Source organism: Rissa tridactyla, chromosome 4 (assembly GCF_028500815.1).
Source record: "Rissa tridactyla isolate bRisTri1 chromosome 4, bRisTri1.patW.cur.20221130, whole genome shotgun sequence".
NCBI classification, from domain to species: Eukaryota; Metazoa; Chordata; class Aves; order Charadriiformes; family Laridae; genus Rissa; species Rissa tridactyla.
Genome location: NC_071469.1, coordinates 62,603,968 through 62,631,943, shown reverse-complemented (window position 1 = coordinate 62,631,943; position 27,976 = coordinate 62,603,968). Strand labels below are relative to the sequence as shown.

Here is a 27,976-nt window from a genome sequence, read left to right as displayed (position 1 = left end):
AGCCAGAGCACATCATCAGGGCCTTGTCTGAAACAAGGAGGGAGGCTCTGGCTCCCTGGTACAGCATCTGGCTCCCTGGTACAGCAGCACAGCACAGCATGCCCGCCCCCATCCTGTTCCTCAAAAGCAACTTCAGGGAAGTTATCTTCTTTAGGAAATAATATGAGGAATCTAACATTTTGACACTAGGGCCCCTCCTGCTTCCTGGAGGCACAGTAAGGAGCCCCCAACAAAAGCCAAACCTGCCCAGATCCAATATAGCTCTTGATCCATGCAGCCTGCTCCCATCTCTTGCAAGACTAGCTGTGGCACAGGGGAAGGCAAAATAAAGAGCACCCTAAAGAGACTTCAGTCAGTCTTTCTGCTGGTGTTTTTAAGGGGGGCAAGGGGTAAGGTTTCTTTTAATGCTGCAGCAAGTGGGGATGCTGCCCTGGTCTTCCACTGCAACTGTACCCTGCACACTCGCTCGCATTCAGAGGCGGAGACTTCTGTCATTCAGGATCTTACCTCTTCTCTCGCTGATATGGTAGAAGCAGGAGTGTTGGGCACAGAGCTGAGAGAAGTGCTCGGTGCCGTCCCCGATGAACTCTGTGAGTCCCCATCTCCAGCAACATCGTGAATCTCTCGAGCAAGGATGGCCACATCCTTCACCAAGGTCTGGCTGAGTCTGAAGCACAGGGCACGCAGCAGAGCAGTTAGGACACATGACACAACAAGCCCCATACTCATAAGATATAAGAGAAACAGCCACCAAAAGTTTGTACAAATTATAATCTCTGCAGAGGCTAGGGAAAGCAGTTATTTGGGGGGGTACCTTGGCAGGGTGACAAGGAATACTCTGGCTGCATACCAGAGAAACAAAATACATCTGTTCCCCTCTGAACCCAGCTTCAAAGTACAGATTTGATAAAAAGCAAATTCTAGTGACGGTACGCTACCAGAAAGTATTGGAGACAATCCATAAAGAAGTGTTATGTTATTGCTCCCCCACCCATCCACTCTACTTCCTTCTTTCTTTTTTTCATAGAACACAGCCACTTTTTCTTCTTGAGACTTCTTTCTTTTCCCTTAATAAGGCCATGCAAGGAAAAGCTTTTTCTTTATCATTTAAATAACAAATTCAAATTCTCTTTCCTTCTCCTTTGTGGTTTATAGACTGTAAATCAAAGTACGCCTCCACGTTCCCTGGTAGGGTTGAAGGATTACCAGGGTAAGCACGGCATACCTTAGAGGGATCTGGTTTTCAGAAACCAAGTCTTCAAGCCCCTTGACAGGTGTCCAGTTAACACTCAGCAATCGCAGCACTCTGCTCTACTTGCTCTAGATCTCAAAAACAGTTTCTAAGTCTCTGGATTGTTGCTAGCAGAGCTTAAAAAAAGAACTTCAGACCAAAAGTAGCTGTTGTAGTAATTCTAAAGAAAAGCTTCTAAGAGAAAAAAATAATCTCCCAGCTAGCTTGCTTCATCTGAAAGACACTTCCTTCTTTAATTTGAAAAACCAAGCAATGTAATAAAACTGTCAGCTCATCAAAACATTTCCTCGGAAAGAAAATGTATAATTGCACTAATAAAAAGCAGCTTGATCTGCCTGCCTAAGGTGCCCCCTATCCATGCTGGTTTGGATATAGCTGTCACTGAACACATCCATTATATGATTCACTTACTGTAAACAAGTGGCATTTTCCCTTTTAACTCTCTCCGACTGCCTCTAAACCCCTCCCAGTTAATTTGGGAGCAGCAACGGAAATCAGAACTGCAATTACGACGCAGACTCTGTGACCGAGCCCTGCAACGTGCAGCGCCAGACAAGTCTGACGCAACCATTTATTTATAGCCGCTGCAACCCGAACGCTGCTGGGAGGGAAGCCAGCGTCTCCCACACGCACGCTTTACACGGCACAGGTAACGCAGCCTGCTCTGAAGGCTGACACACTTTCTAGCAGCCCGACAGCAACGTTGAGGCAAGAAAAGCCCTTTTGAGATCAGTGTGGCACGCGATACGGGGACGTGGAAATGCTGACCAGACGCAGACAGAAGACGGCTTCCTCAGTCAAAAGTATTTCAAGTATGGCCAGTACAATGGAAGACCAGTATTTCTGGAAAGTTGGCATAACACAACTGCATATTAGAGATGTCAAACCTCAAATGCCACTGTTTAAAAAAAGAACTTATTTGCTTTATTGCCGAGGTCCTCCAGGCAACCATCAGACCACCAGTACACAATAGGTCCCGTATCCAGGAACACCAAGCTAAGCAACAACTCATTTATACACAGGGCCCAGACAGAGTTATAGTCAATTGTGCCAAGCAAAGAGGTTTCTGCCCTGCAGCGACTGCTTACTGCTCCCTTTACCGGCTTCAGGCAAAGCAGCTTCAACAGTTTACATACTCAGTCTTTGCTAATCCATTTGACTTCCTCTGCAGAGAATTAGGACAGTTCACACCAACTGGTCTGTGCACACACAGTGACTTCCAGCAGAAAGCAGAGATAAGCAGGTACAGACAGTTACACCTTTTGACAGACTTCAAGCTATGAGAGGAGACCCATCCACAGCTTGAACAACAAACAAACCAAGACACAATACCCTGCAACTTTGACATTTTCTAGGGAGAAGGTACAACCAGCACATCCTAGCACGGGATGTAAAGCTTCGTGAAAACCTTCCGAGACTGAACAAGCTGATGTTCAGATATGAAGGAGATGGGGGGCACACAAACAACAGGAGAGCGTGCCACTCCTTCCACCTCCACGACTGGGTTTGATTTGAACACCAAGGAAAAAAATCAACCCATTTTCAACATGTGGGTCAATACATAAAGCCCCACCTCACCTGGCTATTTCTGCTATCTCTGCTGTTTGCGCCATGAAGTTGTAGGGATCAGGGTGGTCATCAAAATCTTCATCATCATCCGTTTCTCTGCCATTGTGCTTCTGCTTGCTCAGCCCAGAGCCACGTATCCTCGGTGTTTGTGTGGCTGTTGAAGTATGGGAGCGTTTGTGTTTAGGGGAGCTGTGATTTGAGCCATATTCCTCCTCCGAAGTAGAAGTGTAATCTGAACCCTGTGGTCTCCGCCTTGACGCTTATAAAAAATGAATTGGTTTCAGACCAAGGAAAGTAGTAAAGAATAACTACAAAAGGGCAAAAAGGTAACACAAAACTAGCCCAAGAACACAAGGAAAGGAGAGTTTCTGTGCAGATTTTTAAGTTAAACAGCACATTCTCAGAGCTTATTTCAAAGTTGAGCACTTCTATAGCTCTCATTCACTGTACAAATTTGGAGTGGGAAATTCCAATTGAAAAGCAAAACAACTGTATTAACAACTCCAATGTAGTAAATTATTACCACAGACTTGGCTTTCCATGCACAGAAGCTCTGTGTATAAGTAACACACGTTTCAGATTCCTCATAGTCCCACAGAAGTCCTTTTCTAAAAAGAGCCCAATTTTCAAGCCTGCAGACACCTTTCCAATTAGCTGCATGTACAAGCAAAAGGAGGGTTTTTTGAGTGAAGAACAGACTATAGCGATTGGTGTTATTTGCAAGAGTCCACACCCCCACATTCACCTCCTGCCTCACAATTCACCATTAATGACACTCTATGAGAAAGAGTGTTCGCATGGCCAGGACCGGCTCCAGCCTCTGGAGGCAAGTGGAAGCTGCCCACTAATCCCAACCAGTTCCGCAGATCTGTAGATACCCAGGTCCTGCTTGCATGGGAAGCACCGAGATGTCCTTATTTGAAAACTGGGCTCCCAGTGTTTGCTGCCACACTACGCTCTCTACAGATACCGCTTCATTCCCTTCCATCCTTCTCTGAAGAATGAAGGCCCACCAAACACAGAACCAGCCAACTTATTTAAAATTACAACGCCTAAAAGCTTCACTGTGTTACCAAGATTATCAGAACGCTGAACCACTGCAAGCGAATTAAACCAGCATCATAGATCATACAAACAAAAATAACAAATTTGGCATATGCAAAATGCAGGTAGAAACTATAGATAGTTACTGTACAGTAAAAAAAAAAAAAAACCACTCTTAGACATTGCTATTTCAGCTATAGCTATACAAAAATCTTGGTTTAGGATTAAAAAAATATATATATATACACAGAAAAAAAAGTGCTCATATTCAGCATTAGAGATTTAGTTATTTTTTTTTAACACAGGTTTAGAATCAAGAGGTCATCCTGTTACTTAACAGCAATTTTAAAATTAAGAACCTGATTCTCCATCCCTGTACGCCAAGGAAAGTCAGTACCAACTCCCTCAGTACCATTCAAATTATACCGAGTAAACAAATCGCGTACAGAGAAGCAAGGGAGACAGGCCCTTAGCTTTCAGAACTGGTAACGTGGATTATTCTGATGTTACCTGTGCATTTCACATAAAGTTACTTCAGATGGCCTGACAATCTATTGGCATTTCTCGTCTCATGGCCAGATAGTTCATTCTGTTCTTCCGTTAGGTGAGATTAACTTTCTCCCACTGGGAGAGTTGGAAACTCTTGAGGTCAGCTAAATGCTTTAAGAAACCCTTGAATAAATCAGCCACACCTGCCTCCTTACTCCCAAGGCTTGACAGTCAATGTTTTCAAGGGTCACTGTATCATGCTTAAAAGCGTCTTGATGGCACAGTGCAATAGTTCAGTTTATCAACGTTTCACTTTTGTTCCAGGAATGGGGTGCTAGGCGGTGATTCACTATAATAGCATTAGTATAGGAACATGCATCACACACTTGGTACAGCAGGATGAAGCATGAAGTACACGAGTATACGTAGAGCTTGTGCAAGGTCCACAATCCTATCAAGGAATTAGGAGGTTAGTATTCTAACAGCAACTAATTCAAAGAAAGGATTAGCGTAATTTGCTGCAACTATGCACAAGGAAAGGTGTTAGCATGCTGCTACAAAGCTCTGGAAATCAAAAACCAATTCATTTAAATCAAGAACTGGCCAACACTTATCATTTTTCTCCAAATGATTTGCAGTTTGTGGTCCAAAGGCAGAGGGAGCGCAAAGAGTGCCTGCTGTTCGGAAAACTCTGACCACATTATTTTCTTTTAATTTTGTTATTGTTATAACAAGAAGTCAGTAACAACATCATCTCAAAACAGGCAAGAGTAGAGACTGTACATAATCTTTCAGCTTATTCCCATTGTGATTTACAAGCATATACAAATGTGCAAGAAAAAAATAATCATTAAAATAAAAGGGAAGCTGTATGCACTAAAACAATCCAAATCAAAACAAGCAGCAAAAAACATTTTTAGCATGCAATAAAAATGAATAGTGCAAGAAGGATAATTATTTCAACTGTATCAAAGTATACGAAAAGGATACACCCAGAACTTCAGGACTCCTTACAAAAACACAGATCTGGTGAAAACAGCATCCCTCGCAACAGGCCTGAGAAAGCCCAAAGGGGTTCTTCCCATTCCTTACCCCCCCCCCCCCCGGCATTCCTAAATACCTAAGCAAACAGATCTGCTTTGCCACATCCATGGTAGGTCAAAGAGTACAAGCACAGAGTGTCGGGGACAATCTGTGATTACCAATTACCATCTTGGAGTGGTCATCTGCATTGTCCACACCATTCAATTAAAGGCTGATTTCAATATGACAAATGCTGATATTGCAAGGGTCTGCTGAGTGCACAGCTAGGGGGCAAGACAGCCCCCAAACCACTGCTGCCTGGGAAACACAACCATGCACCTGCCTTACCTACGGCAAAAGTGAATGGAAACACAGCAGAGGGAGTCTCCTGGGGCAATCAGTGTGTAGCATCCAGCCCCACATATGCATTTACAGGAAGAACAAGGGAACAGCCTTCAAAACACAGGGGTGTTTATTTCTTGTTTTTCTGTTTCAGATGCCTTCGAAACTCCCACCTTGGACATCAGCTGTGATCAACACCATAATAAGCTTTCTTGGAGCAAACTCTGACTCTTAGAGGTCAAAGAAAGGCAGAACAGAATTCCTTATAGCACTGGAAAGGCATTAAATACTACTTTTTTTAACAGAAAAAGGGCAAACATGCTCTTGTCAAATGGCAACTGGTTGCTCAAAAAGCAAATTCACTTCACAGGGTGGTGGGTGGTGGAGAAAAATAGCCTTTTGCAATATCAACACCACAGTAACATCTCACTGGGTATGAGAGATGCTCTGCTCCAAACCCACAGGAAATTTCAACCACCATAACACTCATTAATGCAGACTTCTGTACTCACCGATGCAGCACTCTTATAACTGAGCTACCAATCCTTGGCAACCATGTGCAGCCTATAAATCTGAAAGAGGGGGATAGGGGAGAAACATAAAAGCACGAGCACTTACTGGATGAGGAGGAGTACTTGACACTGCTTGAACGAGTCCTGCTGAAAGGCTGCTTCGTGGAGGCAGCAGCTGCCGTTTTCCTCGCTGCATTTCTAACCTCCGAAATACCCGTCTTCCGATAGGACTCCACACTCCGCCCTGAAAACCCCGACCTCGACTGAGCCGTTTCGGAGTCACTGGGCACCGTAAAGGAACCTGCCCGTTTCCTTGGCATGGCGAGGATGTCCAGCCGCGACAGCTTCTTTGTCTCCGTGGACTGCTTGGAGCCTGCAGTGGCAGCTTCAGAGTTAGAGGCTGTTTTCTCAGTATCAACACACTCGTTGTCAGAAGCATCTCCCAGCCGGGCACGACGTAACTTTGAGGCCCTTGTGGGCCGTGGGGTGGATAAACTGTTGGAGCGGGTGAGAACTTGCTGGATCTTCTGCACGTTCGAGGTTGTTTTGCTATGGTCCTCCTTGGCAGCCTGAGTAAAAGGTTTCCTTCTGGGAACCGGCCGGGTTACCGAGTGCTCATGGTCAGACACAACCGTGTCGGGGACAGGCAAGTAGGGCAGGCTCGAGCTTCTCTCATCATCCGTGAAGTCAAGCGACCCTCGAGTCCCAGCACTCCGCTTCATCTGGAAGCGCTTGGCAGCCTCTGCGCGGTTTGATGCCTCCGGTGCTTGCGTTTTCCGCTTCTCTGTCAGCCTGTCCCGAGCACTCGGCTGCCCGCACTGCTCCTGGATGGACGGTGTGGAGGAAGATTTCTCCTTCTGCAAGCTCGCAATCACTTTGCGTTTGGGGGCGCTCGTTGGGACATTTTTGCCACTCACCAAGCTGACCGTGCTGGCAGTGTCCACGTCTGAGTCCCCTGACAAGGAGTCCTCCAGCTGACCAGCAGTTTCCGAAGGCTCCAGCTGTTGGCTTTGACCAAGTAATTTGGCTTCCAGTGCTGCCAAGGCAGTTTCAGTGTCCTTGAGGAGAAGATGAGTCTCCTGACCAAAGTCCATACGGGTTGACCGAACAGCCTCTAAATCTTTAAGCAGAGGGTGACTTGAAATATGTGGGAGTTTATTTTGAGGAACACCACTACTTGATTTATCTTTGGTAAAACTTTCCTGTCTAACAAAAGATGATGTCTCCTTTCCTGCCATGTTTTCCTGGTCTTGAGGAAGACTCTGATGAAGCGAAATAACCACTTTTCCTGCTGCATTAATGTAAGCACTAACGTCTTTGACCGCTGGCTTTCCAGGAACTGGCATGCCAGTAGACTTGAAGGAAAACTCCTGATCCTTGCTGTCTTTGTCTGCTCGAGCATGGGACACGCTCAGAGAGAGCTTGGAGGGAATCCCCACATCATTGCTGTCATCACCAATGTAGAACGAAGTAGAAACTGGCTCACTTACAATTCTCATGTTTGAAACCCGGGAGGCTCCTGGCTGCCGACTCTCTGATTTTGTGTCTTCACCCATCTGCTCTAGCACTTTATTGTTCTCTTTATATTTCTTGCCTTTTTCCATGCTGAAGCCATCGTCAGATCTGCTGGCATCGCTAAGACTATCTGGATCCAAGTCTTCTTGGATGAAGAGGCGGCTGCTGGGATCGCCATAGGCTTCCACACAGTGGTCCTTCACAACGGTTCTCTTGGCCTCAGAGTAGGACTCCTGGCAGACCAGGACCGCAGGTGTGGGACTGTCTGATTTATCACTTGGTGGGAGTTGAGGAAGAAGGCGCCTTGTTCTCAAGGGCACGGCATTTTCTGGTTCCCCAGGTTTTGGGGCTACACTGCTTTCTGAAGAGAGTTAAGCGGACAAGAATCAACTGCTGCACAACTATACCACTTTTTTGTCATTTAGTAAGAGCTTGATCCTGCAAAGTGCAAGTCTACAAACGCACTCACAAGACACGTGCTTAGAACTCAGCTTTTATGTAACATGAACACCAATAAGGCCCGGCTCCTGCTCTGTCCCTCAGGTTTATCAATACAGACACTTAAAGCAAAATTGTATTTAATTCCTTTGCTGGATCAGAGTGCTCAACATCTTCCCTCTGTCAAGGTAGGATTTCAGATTCATTCTCCCATAGTCTACTTCTCAGTACAAGCACATACGTTTAGAGGCTAACGGTGTTGCTGGCATCAGTCTACCATAAATCAGGCCATGGGAAGGAGATGAAAAGCCATCAGACAAACCATTGCAGTGATGCAGTGTTTTAAGTACCATTCTACACAACATAGCCCATTTGACTAAATAGATGGCATTTATCACAGTACAAGTTCTGTGATATGATCATATCCCACAGGAAAGGCTCAGGAAGAGGCTCTGAATTAGAGCTCACTGTCCCAGCGTGGGTGGGCTTATCAGTATGGACATGCTTCATAGAAAGAGCGCTCTTACTTCTCCCATGCCGCTGGCCAGGGCTTCGTATCTGATACCGCCTTTAAATACCAGGATAACTGGTTATTTGACTATGGTAATATTTCAAATGCTCCAGGAGTCAGGTTCTCACACAGTGTGAAAACAGCGGCAGTGACCTCCGAAACAAAGGTTTCTTCTAATCTTTACTGAGTCTGTCTATCACTGCTGATAGCATGAAGGTAATGACAAATATTTCCAAGCAAAAAAGGGTGAAAATGTTTACAAAAGCCAACAAAGCGCTGTTCTCCCTTTCTCACATGCCAACAGGACCAGGGGGTCTGCAAGCTGTCTTGCCAGCTACAATAGGAGTGTGATCTCCTCCTGCTCCCTTCTCCCCTTCGTACCCAGTTTTCTGCACTCATCTCCACATTTCAAACCTGCCACCTGACAGCAAACCCCAGAACAGCCTAAAATTCTCAGCATACCCAGACGTAGGATAAGCACACAAAAAAAGCCCAAGTCAGCAATTAAGTTCAAGACAACTTGCAAAAGGCTTTCATCTGGTCTCATGAGGCAGTCTAAAGAATCACTACTTGAGGCAAGTTCACACTCAAGGCCCTTACAATCTTTTTCCTTCCCAGGTGCCCTTTAGTCATGTCAAACATAATATTTAAGAACTTCTTGGATGACTCCAAAATGCAAACCAGAGGCTCTCTGAATCTCTACTCCACTGGGAACCATTCACTCTGTCCTTCCCACCCTAAATACATTAGCTAAAAGAGAAAATAAGCCACAGTCAGATACACAGAAGCTCTCAATTCCTGCTTTTCATATCATCCTGGCCTAGATTCAGCCACCTTCAAACAGTAATGTCAGGATGAAACTTACCTGCACCTCCATCACCCTGCCCAGAAACAGATCCAGAGTCAGAATAACTGTCCGCAAGGCTCGCCCACCTAGACACCCACTTCTGACTTCCTTGAGACGCCGCAGACATCTACAACAAGGTGGGGAAGGCAGTGTCAGAAAGAGGGTTTGTAAACCAAATCCTAGCCACAAAATCTTTCCTCTCATACACACATCACTCAGTCTCCTCAAAATGAAAATCAATCTACGCATCGCATTTCCATCCAGACATTTCCATCAAACCCATCTACACCTCCACCATCCCAGCAAATCCACCTGGACTGCCCGTACCTGTGCATCAGCCTGAGACCCACTCACAGCTTTTGAGGCAAATGCCTGGAGCAAGGGTGACTTCTGACTAGTGCCATTTTCACTGATTAGATGCTGATGAGAACCAGAGTCATCTTTTTCACCTTTAATTATTGGTCTAAAGGCTGAAGAGATTCTGGAAAATTCAGGTGACTCAAGAACACCAAAAACCTGAAAAGATGTTTGCATGGAAAAGATTAAAAACCAAGAAACTACAAAAATATTAGCCCAAAATTCAAATTCATGAAACATTAGTCACACGCAAACTATGATCCCAAAGGGCCAGAAACACTTGCCAACGCTTTCATACAAACTATGTAAATCATTTTCTTCTGTACTCCACAGTAGCAGCTCTAACTACGCTTATTCATAGAATCCCACTGACTCCCACCTTTTCTCTCACCCTCATTATTTCGGCGAGTTGCGTTTAACAGTAGTAACTTTCACTGAAAAGGAGTCCCTTTTCAGCCCTGAGAAATTTAGGATGAGTGTCAGGAAAGCTATTTACCAGCTCATTCACGGAGAGTTAGGAAAAAAAAAAAAAAAAAAAAACCCAAAACTGAAAGCTCCATCTCCAGGGTCTTTCATAGACTGTAGCAAAGAGTGGGCTGAGCAAAGCAGCCTTGCACTACCACGTGAGGACCTGGGAAAGGATGCACCTCTGAGATGCATCTCTGTTTGAACTAGTTGGCCAGGGTCCCTCTGGGGATAAAGAGGCCTTCCTAGGGGGTGACCGAGCCATGCCTCAGAAGGGCTTGTTTTTCTTCCCTGACTACAAGCTCAGAGGAAGATGCCACCATGGAGGGTGCCTAGGCTGAACAGAGATAGCCGTAAAGTTCTCCACTCTCACTTCTATTAAAAAAAGGTCTGTGCGCAATGGTGGGGGAATAAAAAGCAGAGTCACGTCAAAACCTCAGCAAGTCCAGAATTCATACCATCTTTCTTCCTGGACAGAAACACTGAGGGGTCCAGTGATGAGTTGTTTCCTTAGAGGCAGGTCTGCACTGCACCAAGTCTATAGCAGAGTCAGGAACAGAACTTGGCCAGCATGCCTGCCCGAGTCACGCTGCCAAGACTACTAGCCAGAAATAATTGTAATTTTGTGGCATTTTTCTTCATGTTTCCCCACCAGAACAATTAACCATGTCAGGACTAGGGCCTTGCTATAGCTTAAACACCCTGCCCTGAAAGCCTCCGATCACATTTCAAACAAAACGTAAGGAACAAATGTAATAAATAAACAAGTGAGGGAAGCTAGATCCAGGCTCACAGAACACTGTATACAAAGCTCTAAAGCCAGGTTCAATAAAGGCTTCCTTTAAACCTCACCATCCTCCTGCCTACACTTCACTAAATCTTCATAGCAACTTGCCAGTTTTGTTTTCATAATAGACCACAGATGAAAGTTAAACCTGAAAATCAGCCAGCCTTTGGTTTGCCCTGCGGTTGCTTAGTTGGGTGGGTTTATTTAAGCCTCTCCCTCATCTCTGGGGTTTTGTTTTTAGGCTATCATTCACTTTGCAAAATCCAAACAAGTATAGATTCATCTTGGATTGCCCCTGCTCTAGACCACACCCTTCGCTATCTCAACTAGCTGCCACTTGCCCTGCCAGCAAGCACTCCCTTTCTAACCAAGCACAGCCAAATACAGAACCACCTACCACTATGGCTTGTGAAGGATCAAGAGCACCAGCCCTTGGCCTGCATTTTCTTTGCGCCTACCACAGGATGCTGCATCAGTGATGGGCTGCAGCTCCCATCTTCATAACAGTGGGCAGGAGGTGATGCAACGCCAAGGCAGAGGCTGGGGAGCAGTCCTAGAGAGCAGAGCTGCCCCCAGCCACGGCTCTCAGCAGGATCAGCCCCATCTTTATTCTGCTGTTGCCTGTCCTCTAAACAGCTGGCAAACAGACTCTTGCACTTTTACATCCAAATCTCACTTTGGAAACAAGGCAGGTGTTTGCTGTGGGCTCAACTTGCCTTCTTGCGCTCTGTGGGTTTTTTGTTTGTTTGTAATTTTGTTGGGGTTTTCTAAAGACCATCCTCTCTGTTTTTTCGAAGCCTATCCTTAACACAGGTCACCCAGGATGATTTCGCACCCCTAACCATAAATCCCTGCTGCATCCCATTCAAAAGAGAGCAGTCCTTCATGGCAACAGCTAATGAAGTTAGGCCCTCCAGCACAACGTGCAGAAGCCCAAGCCTTCAGCCCTCAGCTTACTGGTCAAGCACAGAAAAGCAGCATTTACCTGATCTATCATTTTTCGTGCTTCCTCCACCTCTTTATCCTGCGACTCTGTCTCGATGGTGTACGTGCCTGTCTCACTCACACTGTCTTCCTCATCGTTCCTCCTGCCCTGGGCAGACTTTACCTCTGGAGGTGGAGCAGAGGCAGACTCTGGTTCTGACGATACAACCACGCGTGGAGCTACAGGCACAGGTAGAGGTGCCGGTTTCTCAGCGCTCGGCTTCCCAGACTGAGCAGTCTCCCGCAAGTACTCGGCCATAAAATCCTGAGCCATTTTAGACTTTCTCCCAACACTCCCGTAAGTTTTGGCTGATGCTCTGGAAGCAGAAGAGGATGAAGAGTTGATCCGATCCTCTGTCTTTTCCCTCTTGAAGGAGCTAGTTCTTTGGGTCCCAGAGGAGTTGTTACTGGGCTTGCCCGCCTGAGCCCCAGGGTGGGATGGTGGCACCGCATTTCCCAGCTTCTCTGCTGGCAACGCATTCTTCCGCTTTTCAACCTTGGTCTTCGGCCCTGGATCAGTGTCACTCTGAGAGGAGTGAGCGCTGTGAGTGAAGGACTGTGACCGCTTCTTCCGCGGCGTGTCCTCGAAGAACTCGATGACGAAGGCCTGCTTGTTGTGCAGCATCTCGTGGGGATCACGCCTCATCTGGCGCTGCAGCCTGGTTTGCTCTGTCGCACGTTCGCTGCCCGTCGTTGTCTCCTTCTCTGCCTTGGGCACCACGGGGTCTTCAGAGTCGCTCTGTGTCCCGTCCTCGTGCCTATTGCCTGGAAACAAGGTACGTAGATTTGACTTTCATATTCTCAGTTGCTGTGGCCCTGTCATTACCTCCCAGCTGAAATTTATTTTTTCAGTTAAAAGAAAAAATCCTGTAGGATTAACAACCCCAAAGACATCTGCTGTGGTACAGGGATTGCATTCCATCAGAGGAAGTAAAAGAGAAGGCAGCTGTCTCCTGACACCACTTTTCACAACTAATTGGGTATCAAGTTATTAAAAAACAATTCAAGAAATAGTTTAAACCCCAAGAGTTTCTGATTTTGTAACACTGATTGTTTTAGATACTTAACGTTCTGTTTCTTTCTTTTTTTCCATTTAAATAAAAATGCTGAGATTATTTTGCTGTTCTGACCAATTACTGTAGTCCAAGATCCCCTCATTAGGCTCTCTCTGTTACAGAGCAGAAATATCTCTGCAGGATCAGCAAATAAACCCCGCATGCTGCATCCCTTGAAACCAAATCCCCACGATGAAAGACCAGATTAGCGCGTTACGAGTGCATGCACCTCTGAGCCCACGTTACCCCACTCTACAAGGGGAAAATAAACCAGAGGCTAACAGAAAAGTGAATTTGCAGGATTCTTTACTTTTCCTGAAGATTTAAGGATCGCACCACAACATCCCCATGAGTTACACCATCCTAGCACCAGCCAACCAAAGGCTAAACCATTACTTAGAGTTCACTATAAGCTTAAATAAGTTTATAATTATTTTCACTTATGTTAGCGACAACCACCTTTACAACCTTCTCTTTGTATCAATGATGCTCTGCCCCTCAGTGCCTTAGTTCAGGACTCTCAGAAAGTAAGTTAAACAAAAAGTTAAAAGTAAAACAAAAAACAAACCTTTTTTTGGAGAAGGAAACGGGTGTGAAGGCACACAACACGATTCAGTCAACGACCAGGAACCTGTCATCGGGAGAACGGGGAAAGAGGTCTCTGCGCTCTAGAGTGTAATACGCATCAAGATATACTGGCTAAAATACCACGTGTTTGAAAGGAAAACTGCTCAAACCTACTTTGCAAGTTCTCCAGACACATGGGTGAAGACCATTTATTACCTCGAGTTAGCTGTGAAAGATTAGAATTTAATACAAGATCCATTCAACCCAGGAGTCAGTCCTCTGAAGAGTTTCCTAACACCCTCAATTGAAGGAAGCCAGCAAATTTTGCATTGTGCCCCGAGGGCTGATAAGCTTCATCCTTGGAAGGGAAAGTTCTTAAATTAAAGGGTCTTGGCTAAGAACTCTGCTGAATGCAAAATGGTGAGGACACAAGGAAAAACACCAACCGTGCCCAAGGATGGCCCAGGAGAACACCATGCACATCTCCTCAAGCTGCTAAGACCTGAACTCTGTAGTCTTGATACCAGGCTTTACATTCACTACATTGCTTCTGAAAGTGAACAAATGTTACTAATGAAACTCGACAGTGGGCGTCTCTGATCCTGAAGACCCAAACCTGGTAAGCAGCCAGCGGTAGCCTCCAAGACAACTTCAAAATTAGCCCTGCTAGAAGAACACGTTACACAGCTATCGCGGATAAATGACACCCTGTCCTCTGCCAAATCAGAGGTGGATAAACTCCTCAGGCCACCAACACTGTATGTTTTAATCAAATGTCCAAAGAGTTGATTGCTTGATATGCAAATTATGCATTAAATTACCTCAGCTTGTTTCCATGCCTTATGGACTGTAAAGAGGCAAGTGCAGTCAGGCTAGTATTCCTGTGTACTGCTCAGGAAAATCCTAGGATGAGCAGCAGCTGCCTGACTCTCTAATTTTCTCCAAAAGGAAAGAGCAAAACTACCAAAGCACATCTGTATCCCTGACAATGTTCTCCAGCAAGTCAACAAAATCCAGTATCATAATAACAAAAAAAACCAACCCAAACTCCCAAACCCTCTATCACACAGTTACACAGTAGACTGAAAATAAGACCCTAAATAAACAGGCAGGGCACCCCACTGTCCTTTGTTGGGAAGAACTAGAAACAAGCAATGACAACAAAACAATTCCATTTCCATGCTATGCCAAGCCACACGGCTAGATATGTGAGACCATTTTGATGTAGGGGCTTCTCTAAAAATTGCAAGTTGGAGGTGTAATAGTTAAAACTCTTCACATTACAAGGAGGTCTTTTTTTTTTTTTTTCAACAAGGACCAAGCAAATACTCCTTTAAGGGAAAACAAGGTATTGCTCTTGTTTAAGAAGGACCTCAAGCACAAGTAGGTCTGATAACCTTTAATATGACTTTATCGGTTAAAGCTGTAGTTCAAAATGATAGCTTTTCCAGAGGCCTGCAAGGCAGTGAGAATGCAGGAATCAGTGGTCTCCTCCCAGGTGTTCAGTGCGTGGCCCAAGAGAGACATCCAAGTCCACCCAAATCTAGCATAATATATTCAAAGTTGCATGAGAATCATGGGAGTCCCACCAGCTGCACTAAGAACTGGGCTCCAAACTACACTTCAAACCTTTGAAAAATCCCCAAAGAATTTCTGTGTGACACACTTAACAGGACACAGGTCCGCAAAACCTGAAGTTTTTTAACAGAGCAGGATTTCAGAGAAGCTTTCGTTTAAGAGAAGAAACCTTATTCTACAAGCACAACAATTTCCTCTACTGGTGATCATGTATATCTCAAATCTATCACCAGTCGCCATGTCTTTGATGACCTTTGGTTATCTGACCAAGTGGTAGGTCACTACAGACATCAGGATGATCACACTTAGCCTCTTCTGGACTACAGCTAAAAAGAAAAGTCATTCCTCCAGCTAAGATAAGCCAAGAGAAGAAAATCCACTGAAATACCTGTGTTTACCAGCCTGCCTGACCACATGGAAATTATTTTAGACATTTAAAAATCAAAATTCTTTTTTCAATCACTGTTACTGCTGAGCTGGCGTTATAGATGTAGAGGAACCAGATTAGAGTGTCCCAAGGCTGGCATCACACATGACTACTTCAGGGCCAGGTGAAGATCCTGCTAGCCAGATCCAAAACCTTAACAGTCATTAAAGAAATATTCTTCATATTGCAAATTCAGAGCAGAGATAATTAAGTCCAGTTCTCCTTGACAGGAAAAGGGTTTTCCCCCTTTATTATGCTGCATTTACACAGCCAACAGAGAACTATGTCCACCTGACAAGACATTCCCTCACCTTTAAGCGTCCTCACATGAACCGGCAGGTCACTCTTTGTACTGTACACATCATCTCCTGGAGACTGCCGTCTCATCAAGCTTGGGTCATTCTGGACAAGCCAGTCAGCCACTTTGCTCTCCGCTGACATCACTTCTGTATGAGCTGGTTCCTTACTATACGGTCTTCTCTGTCTGAGTGAAAATTTAGTTACATGGTCTTTTATCTTTATTTTACCGGGGGTACCATCATCAAATTCAATGGTGAAAGATGCATGACTCTGTACAACGGGGGCTACTACTGCATCAACATCCTTTGTTGGGATCTCATGGACCTGTGCTTCTGGAGATTTTGATGGCTGCTGAAATTCCTTAGTTGGAATCTCAAAGTAACTTGGCTCTCTCCGGAAGGCAAACACCGACTGTTCTTGGGCATCTCTATAAGCAGAAATATTACCATTCAGTTCCTCTTCATGTTGGGTTATCTCTTTTGATCTTTCTGTAAAAGGAGGGGGGAAAAAAGACAAAAGAATGTTAAATTCACAAACACTAGCTGAAACAGATTAAAGAAAAAAACACGAGTTCTATTTTAGATAGCTTTGTACTTATCATCAAAATTGGTGCTTACTGCACTGCTGTGGTCTGACCAACATTTGTTATATTCACTTTGTCCTTTCTTCTGTTGCTCCCCAAAGAGAGAGCTGAGTGCACACACACACACAGAGTTGTATGTTTTGACAAAACCTATGTGGTGGTGGCATTTTAAAGTTTTTGTATGCCTGGGCTGACGTGAAAGGAAGATCCTGTTTCACTTTGCTGAATTCACTTACGTGCACACCTACTCAACTTTCCACAGCTCAAAGAAAAAACCTGAATCTGCAAAGCTAATCACAGGCATGGTTTTGCTGAATCAACACCTAATTCTGTAACATCACCAAAGATAAAACCAACAGTACCCAAACTTTTTGGCTAAAGGATCACTTACTTATTCCGACCTCTTGGGAAGGGCTGCTAATCGCAACCCCTCTCTGCTACAGAACAGATACGCCACACGTGCATTGAAATAAAACACTTCTTTGTGCAGTAAAGCATATGCTTGATAGAAACATCGGGTTTACTGCACAAATGAAAAAAGATGCACCTTCCACGCATACAGATTCACAACAACAGGAGTGGTAAGACTAAATGGCTTCCAAGGATGATGAGGTGAGAAACAGATTGCTTCCACAGTAATCAAATCCAGGCAATGCATCAGCTCAGAAAGTGCTTCTTAGATAGGAAACTTCTGGGATACACAGTGGATGGCTTGTTCAGGTGGGCTGCATACAATCACAGATACAGCACTGCTGTATAACTAGGTCTCAAACAAGCTTAGCGAGGCCTTTCTCATCCATACTGAATTATTCCACAACTGCTGCTTCTAACATTCAAATATTTTAGGGGAAACATTTTAGTTTTCCCTTATTCTGTTTTCATCAGCAGCAATCTACACATAGGAATGTGCAAGTACGAGCACAAAAAAGTGGTAATTAAAGCCTTTACAGAGGATGGCTTCACCCAGTAAAGATCAGAAGTGTGCAGAAATTTTGTCCCCCTCATCTTCTCCCACCCCAAATCACCTCCGTTACCTGAGTAATGTTCCTCTGGCCTTCTGTCCTCCTTGTTGTTTGCATCATCTTCCCCCCACCAGGAGGGCTGCCCATAAAGAGGGGTGCGGTAAGTACTGGTTTCTAGGAAGAGGATAAGCAAATATTTTGACACAGAAAATACCAATTTACCAGGTTCACAGAAGTCAACCACATGCCAAAAAGGGAAAAACAGCAGGGTCAAATGAGATCATGCACCTGTTACATTGCAGTTATAACAAATAGCAAGTTATACATAATAATTAGTATGTTCAAGCTTTTCTCCCCCCCCACCCCACCCCCCCCCGGCTTTTTCTTTCTTACATTCTGCTGAAAGATACTGACTCTACCTCCCTTTGCTGTCTTTCCCAAATGCTGGCTTTTCTCCCTCTCTAGCCTCATTATTTACAGGAAGTGGAAGATTTTTGGCAGGACAGACTGCAAATCAGTAACCACAAAATTACTGTCTACAACTCACCTGCCATTCAGGAAATCAGGCTTTTGTCCTGATCCTAACTGGGAAGACTTCAGCTCTGCCCTTTCTTGCCCCACCATGTACTTGGATGTTGTGAGGCCAGGGATTTTTTCAACCTATTCACCACTCCCACTCTAAGTGACACGCATCCCACAACAGGAAATTCTTGAAGCGTTACAAGTTTAGGGAAAATGGTAAAACCACCTCCTTACACATACATAAGGAAGTAGTAAACTCTTGCTCTCTAAAGCTTAAAGTAAACCAAGTGGATTCCTGAGTCATTGCAGGACAGAGGTTTTACTCGTGGAGAAGCTTCCTCTAATAAAAGCCAGATTTCTATCGTTTTCTCTGCTCAGTGAGGACTCATTGGAAGATCAGGGCTTCGCTGCAACAACTGGTACCGAAAGGAGCTGATCCACTGCTTCTTGTTCTGTCTCCCACAAAACAAGACTGTGTTTTGGCAGTGCCTTGGGCTGCTGCTGTTTATGCAACAAGTAAAAAGAATACACCTCAATTGAGCTGTGGTATAGTTATTATTATTATGTTTTTATAATTGTTTAAGAGAAGCAAATAAAGTAGCTTTTGTTCTTTCATCTAGAGGTGATAGAGACATAAGGATAGGTCAGGGGCTGAGGTTAAGCTCCAGCTTTGTTAGCTGCTTCTGCCTCTACCCATAACAGCCATCAGCACACACTTTACCTGCCACGTCTTAAACCCTGGCTCCAGCTACAGAGCCATGGCCAGGCTTCTACCGCCAGCTGCTGCTCGCTCAGCTTGTGGTTTTCAAGCCACACACTGCTCTGTGTAAAGCAGCCCTCAAACAGCCCCGCAATTTTGCATTCCCTACTTTAATAGAGACATGACAGAAAGTAGTCATTAGCATAAGGGAAGTCAGGAGAGGATGGGGAATTAAATAGTTCAAAGAAAAAAAGATGGCTGATTTTATGCTGCTGTTTTTAAAGCAACACAGACCCAATGGCCGCTACTTCAGATGCTTTTTTCTAGAATAGTTCCAGAGATATATAAGCTCATACATTGATAGTCTACAGGCAAAAATTTTGCTTTACAGATGGAGCACACAGGCCCTTTTCAGGAGATCTTCTTCGTGTTTCAAAATCGACGATGCTGCCTCCCTTCACACCGAGGATCAAAAGAGGCTGGAAGTATTACTCTCCTTTCTGCCTAGAGTGCGTGGAAGATAAACTGTGTTCCCATTATGTAGGCAGCCTTTGAAAGTTCAAAGGAGGAAGCATTTTTCATCGTGAATAAATTGGAATTGCCAAGCAATATGTTTCATAACTGAGAATGGGTAAACCACTCAAGGGAGAAAGGAAGGGCGGGGGGGAACCCCGCACAAACCTATTCACAAGCTTGCCAATGAACAGAAGCACCCAGATGTAGTGTTCGGTCTCTGCTAGGCTGAGACCTTCTGTCACATAGCCTAGCAGAAACCTACCACCCTGTCTTCATGCCATGACTTGCCCACCAGACCCCCACTCCAACCACGCAGGATCTGCTCTACTAATGTCAGGCACTTCTTTGGGGCACATACTGCAATTAATTATCACCCTCTGAAGTCAGTACTGATCTTAGGGTTGATGGCCAAGTGGCAGTCAGGGCTGGGAGGAGGAGAACAACACCTTGGGTGATAGACAAATCTATTAACAACAGCCAGCTATGTCTGGGGTAACTCATGCCTTATGGTCAATGGGGCACAGTGAAGGGCTCAACCCTGAAGAAACACATGAGATTTTAGATACTTGTCTCAGATTAGTAAGGTCAATTATGAAAGCTCATCAGTGGCTTATTTTAAGTTGCTGTTGGAACATATCCTTAGCATACTACCCTACAGATGCAATGCAAAGACCATCTCACACTTGACTCTTGCACAAGCAGCATCTTCCCCAAGTATGGGTGCTGTTAGCTCTTGCACCTTGCAAGGAGTTGCCTTGCTACAGCTCGTCTCTCCAGCACATCCCAGCCCCTCACAGGATCCCAAAGGCCCCCTAGTCTAGAAGATTTTAGTTACCTGTTCCAAGAAAGTTTTGTTTCCAAAGTGGAAAAGGTGAGCTCACATCCATCCTGCAGGACAGACTTCTTCCCAGAAGCTGCTCCAGCCCCAAGATCTGTCCCCGACCTGTGTACTGAACACAGGAGCTACTGCCTTTGTCCCCCAGGAGCTTTTCTACTACAGGGTAAAAGCAGCTATGGGAGCAAGTCAACCTTGGGCAGACTTTTTTTGTTGATGGGCAACTTTGGGATTGCAAGAAAAGCTGAGGGAAAAAAAAGAGGCTTTATTAAGAATAATAAGCCAGTTCCACCGCCTTCTCAAATTTCCCCCTCTATCCTAAAGAGCCCTAATAGCTTCTTGGAAATTCCCCAAATTCTCCCTCAGACAAAAGCTAGCACAAAGCCAAAACCACAGGGCACATCAAGGAGCACCTACAGAGAACGCATCAGGTTGGGCAGAGCATACAGAGACCTGGGGCCACCAGGGTAGGAGGCGCTCAGTTGCGCTCATTGCATGGTGGCAGAAGGTCCCTCCTGCCCCAAGACACAGAGCTCACATGGCCCCACCTGTAACACTCTGGTACAGCATGTATAACGCATCCGCTCGCTTCTGTGGAGTTTTTTTTTCATTCCTTCCCTCTCCCAGCCTCCACAGTAAACTGGAACTTCATTTTAAAGACTGCAAAAAGCACAGATGGGAAGCTGAGGAGTCAGTATCTTGCTATTTGGGGACAGTTTCAATATTTTAAGAGCAATTAATGTTTCCACTGAGCCTTCATACTAATTTGCATTTTGAATAACATTATCAAGTGACACAGACACCCTCATTCTCAGCTGCTGCTGAGAGCGGCCAGATCCTGACCCAGAGTAAAATTTCCCTGACTTCAGAAAAGCAACATGAATTTGCTGCCCTGTTCGTGTCAGAAGCTTCTGTCCCTTCTAATTTGCCAGCACAACCGACCTGACGCCTCTCCCCGCTCCAGCTCTAACACAACAATATTGTATAAAAAAAAAAAAGGGGGAGGGGGGGGAGTGCGATAGGAAGGCAGCTAAACCAGATGGCTGTGACAGAAGTGGGCCAGGGAGCAGCTACATATGCAGTTGTGCCAGGGGGCTTTGCTCTTCACCAGCTGGGATGCATTTTGTGCAGCGACCTCAACCCGGACCTGCAGCATCCAAAGTAGCGCATCTGCCTGTGTCCCGAGACGTGCATACCACGCCGAAGCCACCGCCTGTCTGCTATATTTCAGTGTAAGATGGAAGCTCTTGCAAGAGCAGTGAGACTGGGGGTTGCCCGAGTCAGCGGTGAAGCGAGGAACACCAATGAAAACTGCTCAGTCATTTTAATAATGTGAGACTTCCTCCAATTGATGGCAGCTCGTTACCACCTCTCTCCACTCCATGCCAGGCTGCCCAGATGGTGCCAATTCATTTAGACATATTTCTTGGCTCATCAATTCAGGCAGACAGCTCGAAAACCATCCTTTTAGATAACCGAATTGAGGTCAGCACAGGCAGTCAGCCAAATAAACACCGAGCTATCTGTGACGGTGTAATACAAGGGAGACCACTGACACGCACATGTTCTGCTCCTGGATTTCAGTCTTTGACGCAGTTACTCAAAAGAAAAAATGAAGGCTATTTTAGCGCAGAACAAGGAAGGTCCATTTGTTTAACAAGTCTAACAATGACGTGACCAATTAAATTAATACAACTATTGATCAACTGAGGGAAAGGCACCACAAGAGAAATTGAGACTTAAATACAAAGGATGTATTTATGGAGAAGTGAATCAGAACAACACAAGGGCAGGACCAAAAATACAGTCCAGGTGATGAAAGGGAAAGGAGAAAGCCCATGTTAATGCTGCTTTCTATCAGCAAATGGGCAGAAGAGCTTTCATGACAAGGAACGCAGCTCCCACTGCAGATGGGTCTGATTTCCCTTGAAGGCGTTCCCTGTAGTCAGGACAGGACTGAGGGCTGCGCATTGCCCAGGTCCTCCCAAAGCTTCAAACCGTCACGAGAGAGAGACAGACAGCAACGGCAAATTTCTTTGCTGACAGAAGCACATGCAGCTTTGAAGCTGTCTACAGCAAGTCATAACAAAAGCATGAGAAATTCATCTTGCTTTAAGTCAAATCATTTGATTCATTATTAATAACAATAATGTCCATCATCAGAAGATGCAGAGTAGGCTTCTTATGGTAGAGGCCTTGGGGAAAAAAAACAATGATCTAGCATAACATTTTAAAATTAATTCCTTACATCTCTGCCTTTTAACTCCTTTCCAAAATAGAGAATTCAGACCTAGTAGGAATAACGATAAAGCAATTCTCTGACTCTTTGCTGCACTATTTATTTCACGTGTGTGTGGCAAACCTAAGGCCTGCTCTTTCGTACCTGCTGTGAACATACACAGATCCCAGAGGCTTTCAAATCAGGCTGATAATCACAAATTTATTTGTATTAATTACATGGTCAAACCTTTAACACGCTGCAGATACCACCACCCTAGCTCAGACGAAAAGCAGATACACCACCACCACCACTCCCCTAAATTAAAGGCTAGGGTAGAGCTGTGTGTCTAAATAGCTATTACCATGATCTCATGGGGAAAGCAGCCAAAGACCATGGAAACCACTCCACAACCGGGCACAACTCCCACTGCCTCCGTCCACGCTGCCTGCTGACCTCAGCCCTGGACACCAACAAGACTTTCAAGTCGGCCACTCTTTTGAGAGGACTCCCTAATGACACAGACGCCAAACTGGCGAGAAAGCCTGTTTCACAGATCCTGGGAGAAGCTCAAGTCCTGCTCCTGCAGCTGCTGATGCTCATTTCAGCTGGACGCTGCAGGCAACCTCCACCCCTGGAAACTCAGGCCTGCAGCAGTTATTCAGAGTTAGCCATCAGATTCAGCATTATCTAGTGCCATCAGCCTGTGAGGGCTTTAAAAATAAAATAAAATAAGATCAGCCTGAGGATTAACTATGTGTTGAGAACAGAGATCACAAAGTAGCTTATCTCATCCAGTACCTCAACTCAGGTAGCAACAGATGGGGATTGTGAGAGTCTTAAAATCTGCTCAGTTCAAGGCTGTACCTGGCCTCCTCATCATTTAAGGCTTTAAACATGAGAGCCGATGGCTATTCTTAGCATTAACTAGCTGAACTGAGGGCACTTTTCTTATTCATATCCATATCCAACCCACGGGGCTTACCAAGCTACTTGCCTCAAACGTTTCACAAAGACTGATGATTTTCTGCTTACAGGCAACATACACCCAAAAGCTGCAAGTTCAATGGCATAAAGACTAAATGGCTGAGCTGTTTCCCATTCACTCTGCTGGATCTCTTCATCCCCAGCCCCTCACCTCCTCCCATTTCTAAGCAGCTCTAATTGTTCACATTGTTTTGTTAAACCTCTTTCCTGAAAGCTTGCATTCCCTCTGCCTCTTTTCCACCCGGGCCCCGAGAAGCGATCCTTCTAAAGGCTTTTGTCACCCCAGACATTGCTTTAATTAGTCAATGCAAATTCCTAAATACCTACAGGCTTAGCAAAACAGCTCTCTCCCCAAAGCCTCTTTCTGCTGCCACTAAGCAAGCCCACTCCCCGTAAGAATACTACATTCTTCTTTCCACTAATCATTTTAAATTGCTGCCACTCCTCCGAGCAACCAAGGAGAAACTGTGCATGTGCGCAGCTGAAGACAAGGTGAATTAGTCACATCGCAGATGAAAAAGGGCCCCACTAATCATTCTGCTCACGTGACAGAGATGCTTTTTGGAGAGCAAGGCACTGATTTAATGCTCAGGCTCCCTCTCTTGCTTCCACAGGCTTCAGTCCAACACAGCAAAATATTTCCAACAAAAAGTCCTGATTCCTCCATCTTCCAGTGGGGATAGGAGCACTTCATAGATTATTTTTTTTTATTATCCGTCCATCAGTCCCACTGCATGTGACGTACCTCAGCACTGGCCTCCAATAAGTACTCACAGCCCTTTTTGCCTTAGACCTACAGTCCGTGCCTGCTAACGACGACAGAAATGTAATGCAGGTCTACGAACCACACGCTAGAGAAATGGGTCACCTTGATGAAGAGTCACTCAACATTCTGACTTTGAAGATGTTCCAAATATCAACCGCTTATGCTATGTAGGTTAAAACCAAACAAGGGTGTATTCTGGAAGGTGGCAAGAATAAAAATGAGAATGTTCATGCAACCAGGCAGCAAATGCAAACTGGTTCCAGTTACTGGCAAACCAACCCAGTTACTGGCAATGTTTTTCAAGAACCCCATGCCCCTTGCAGTGCGGCTGGAGAGCCCTCCCCCCCCTTGAGGTTCACCTCTTCTCACCCTCTTCAGTGTCATGGTTAATCATCACCAACTTCATCCCTTTAACTGCACGCTTGTGAGGCAAAGTCACAAACACTACATCCATGGTGGAGGGCAACACACAAACACGGCTAAAGCAACACAAAGAAAGGTTTTTGCGGTGCAGAAAATGAGAGTCGGGCACACGGATGCGTGTCATGTGCTTCCATGCACAGCTGGAGGCAATGACAATACCAGGGAGAAAAACTACACTGTTTTAGTACAGTGTGTCAGCTTAGAGGGATTTTCACAAAGACAATACATGGGAGATTAAGGTCAACCAACCCATTCCAATTAGTTATCAGGAAACCTTAACGGATTTACCCAGAGTTGTACGCATTTCTAGAAAGCCACTGTATCTATCTCTAGGTCACCTCGCCTAAGATGATGTCTCCCTCTTTTACTTGCCCATCATTTTCCCCCCATTCACCTCCCTGCTCCTTCCTCCAACAGACCCAGCGGGCAGTCTCTCTGCTAACCCTAAAGCCTTCCAATTGCTCTGCCATCCTGGTGCCACAAGACCACCACTGGCAGTCATCCATCACTGGGATGCTTTAAAACCATATTTGTTCCTCCTGTGCATCATCAAGCTCTAGAAGGCCACCAACTGATATCTGAGCAGATCTAGGGAGAGACCTGCCAGGGCAGTACATACAGGAGATAAGGAACTGGGTGAGACAAGACTGCTGGGGTCTTGGCCCACCATGATAGGGAACGGGGAGGAAGCAAGTTTGACAAAGGGTCTTTAAAGGAAGGAAGCTGTGAGTAAAGAAATGGAGAACATAAGGAATTTTTCAAATGGAAAAGGTTTGGAGCTGGGGAACAGTGAACCTGAAGCAAACATCTCCCAGTTTGGCAGTCAGTTTCAATCCCACATATTGGCACATTAGGAAATACAGACATTTAAGACCTACAGGGCTTTTTGAAAGAAATGGCTTGTTGCTTCTTTGTCTGCCTGCCTGCCAGCACCGCACCACAGCAGCCATACATTTTCTACTCTGAGTCACCGTCTCTGTTCAAACACCAGCTTTTGATTAGGAAATTAAAAATAGACCAGACAAGTGCCAAAGAACTTCCCAAACCTGCTCAGCCTACAGGTTTTCCAGCACACACACAGCGACAAGGCATGTGTGAGACATCACACCACCTGATTTTTTTTTGGAGTCTGAATCTCCAAAAACTGAGAATCTGGAATACTCAGAGGTTTAGAAAGACGACCCTTCTGGAACTGCTCCTATATGCAACCCACAATACTGTACTGTCAGAATCATGACCCAGCGTAGGGCTCAAGCTGCACTTTGTTCTGAATCTTGATTAACTGGTTCCCGAGCAAGTACCTGTAATTGCTTTCCTCTCTCCTTTCTCCAGCTTGGCTTGTGAGGACTCAGAGTAGACACCGTGCTCCATGGGCTGCTCCGCCCTCTTCATTGTCGTGCTTTTATAATTCATCTGAAGTTGGCTGGTGTACTTTTCATGCTGCAGAGACAAAAGCAACAGTTGCAGGGTGTCCGTGCAATCTGTGTGCCAGCCCCTGCAAAAGATAAACCACCCTTCCCTGCAAATGGATCATGCAAAGGCTAATACCGCAGCTATATTCTGCAATAAAAAGAAAGACCACCTGAGTAGAGGCTACAGGACAGCAGAAATGCCAACTGAGAGGCTTTCCAATACCCCCTTGGAAGATATTAAGTGACAATTCTAGTTCATGAGAAGGTCACTGTGACTTTTCTCTGTAAAATAGCTATTTAGGAAACCCTTTAAAGAATAAACTGAGAGGAATAAGAACTTAGGCCATCTTCCATTCAAGATTCAGATCCTGAAATCCCCTCTGTTCTTAAAGCAATGTTATAAATTCTTTCAGGGCACTCATCTGCATTATCTCAGTTTTTCAGCAAAGGCAATTAAAATATATTTTAATTACTTCTCTCCAAACCCTCTCTCTAGCTAGGAAAGTGATTCTGCCTTAAAACAGGCTCCACGTTAATATAGAAAATGTGCTATTTAAAAGTGGGTTTTTTACAAGTAAATTAATAAAAGGGTGTACCCATCCAGATTACCCCTGAGTAAATTCAATGAATCATTTGCCCAATTCTAGCCGTTACATTTATGATCCTCTCCAAGTCCTAAACATGGAACCAGGGCTAAGACAGTATCTGCTAGCCACGAGGTGATGCTTGGCACTGATAGCCCAGTCCCTAGCTGAACATGACAGCTTTCTTGCCTAGAGGGGGGTGCTTTTCTGCCTTAGATAAAAGGATGCTTGACTATTTCGTACCTGCTACTGAACTCTTTGTTTAAAAAACACCTCACTCATAAGAGGACTACTCAGTAAGTAAAACTTGGGAGCTTGAAGGCAAAAATGAGATGATATACAGGAATAAATTAAGCAAACTTCAGCCTGCTGGAGGAAGTGTGATGGAGCTGGCCTAAGTCACCATGCTCAGAAAAAGTCATCTGTGCTCCACTTCTGGGAGGGAACAAGCTCTGCTGTGCTTCACCCACAAGTTAGTGGGCGGACTGTGCTTTAATACGTTACAGCTTTAGTAACTTTTTTTGTTGGCAGTCATGAAACAATAAATAACTTCATCTACGTGTTAGCACAGGGATAAGAGAGATCAGAGCTGAGATAACTAGGAAATGTAACTCTCCTCAAAGGAAGGTTTTATTAAGCTTCAGTCCCAGGAGAGCCTCACATTGGGGAACATATCACTGCTGTCAAGAGTATTTTAATGCTTCAGTCTGCTTGACCATGACTAGAGCAGTTGATTTTTAAAAAATGCACCTACACACAGACACCCTTACCTTTAATGCTTCTTCTGGGACTTTGTGTTGAATTTGTTCCAGGACATACATGTTCGAATGTACAGAACTTGTTAAGGAAACCACAAAGTAACTGGATGGGCAGAGAAATCTAGCACTTAGTCACAGAAAGAAAACAAGATCGTAAAACCAGAAAAGCTTAAAATAGGTAGGGTATTAAAAGTTTGACTCCACTGTACCCCACCATGGTCTTTGTTGTGCATGTTTTGCAAGGGCATGCAGTCACATCTGCTGGCCAGACCACGCCAAGTGAAGGGCAGGAGACAAGGGGGGCAGGGCAGAAGCTTGGGGAAGTGCTAGCAGCTCCGTGCAGGACCCAGGGAGCAACCAGAGCCCTGACTCAACTCACACCCCACTCCTCTCCACCCAGCTGGCATCTTCGGGCAGACCACTCTCTCCCCATAGTATCCTGGCAAAGATGGGGCATGGGAACCGTGGAGTTCAGCTCCCTGAAGGGATGCTTGGCCCTATGGTGCTCTCTTGCCCTGACAAGGCCTTTCAGCCACTGCGGTTTCCCAGATGAAAAGTAAATCAGGTCACGAGCTGCCATGACCTCCTAGGAAGGGAGGCGTTCAACATGGTTGAGCCTAGGCAATAATCCTCAGCAACACTGCGTTA

At 45.1% G+C, this 27,976-nt stretch overlaps 1 protein-coding gene across 8 annotated transcripts in view; it reads right to left on the bottom strand.

Annotated features, from left to right (window-relative positions):
- CEP170B (centrosomal protein 170B) overlaps positions 1-27,976 on the bottom strand; it is a 59,911-nt gene that overhangs the window by 12,690 nt on the left and 19,245 nt on the right. For 3 of the 8 annotated variants that reach the window (XM_054200282.1, XM_054200283.1, XM_054200288.1), the window contains exons 5-15: positions 27,341-27,391; positions 25,876-26,014; positions 17,680-17,781; positions 16,074-16,550; positions 13,759-13,821; positions 12,137-12,900; positions 9,870-10,058; positions 9,561-9,669; positions 6,338-8,107; positions 2,831-3,080; positions 508-667 (exon numbers count right to left, since the gene is read on the bottom strand). In XM_054200282.1, the coding sequence (XP_054056257.1) occupies positions 508-667; positions 2,831-3,080; positions 6,338-8,107; positions 9,561-9,669; positions 9,870-10,058; positions 12,137-12,900; positions 13,759-13,821; positions 16,074-16,550; positions 17,680-17,781; positions 25,876-26,014; positions 27,341-27,391 (4,074 nt within the window). The remainder of the gene's footprint in view (positions 1-507; positions 668-2,830; positions 3,081-6,337; positions 8,108-9,560; positions 9,670-9,869; positions 10,059-12,136; positions 12,901-13,758; positions 13,822-16,073; positions 16,551-17,679; positions 17,782-25,875; positions 26,015-27,340; positions 27,392-27,976) is intronic. The other 5 variants (XM_054200286.1, XM_054200287.1, XM_054200284.1 and 2 more) reach the window with 3 other exon arrangements.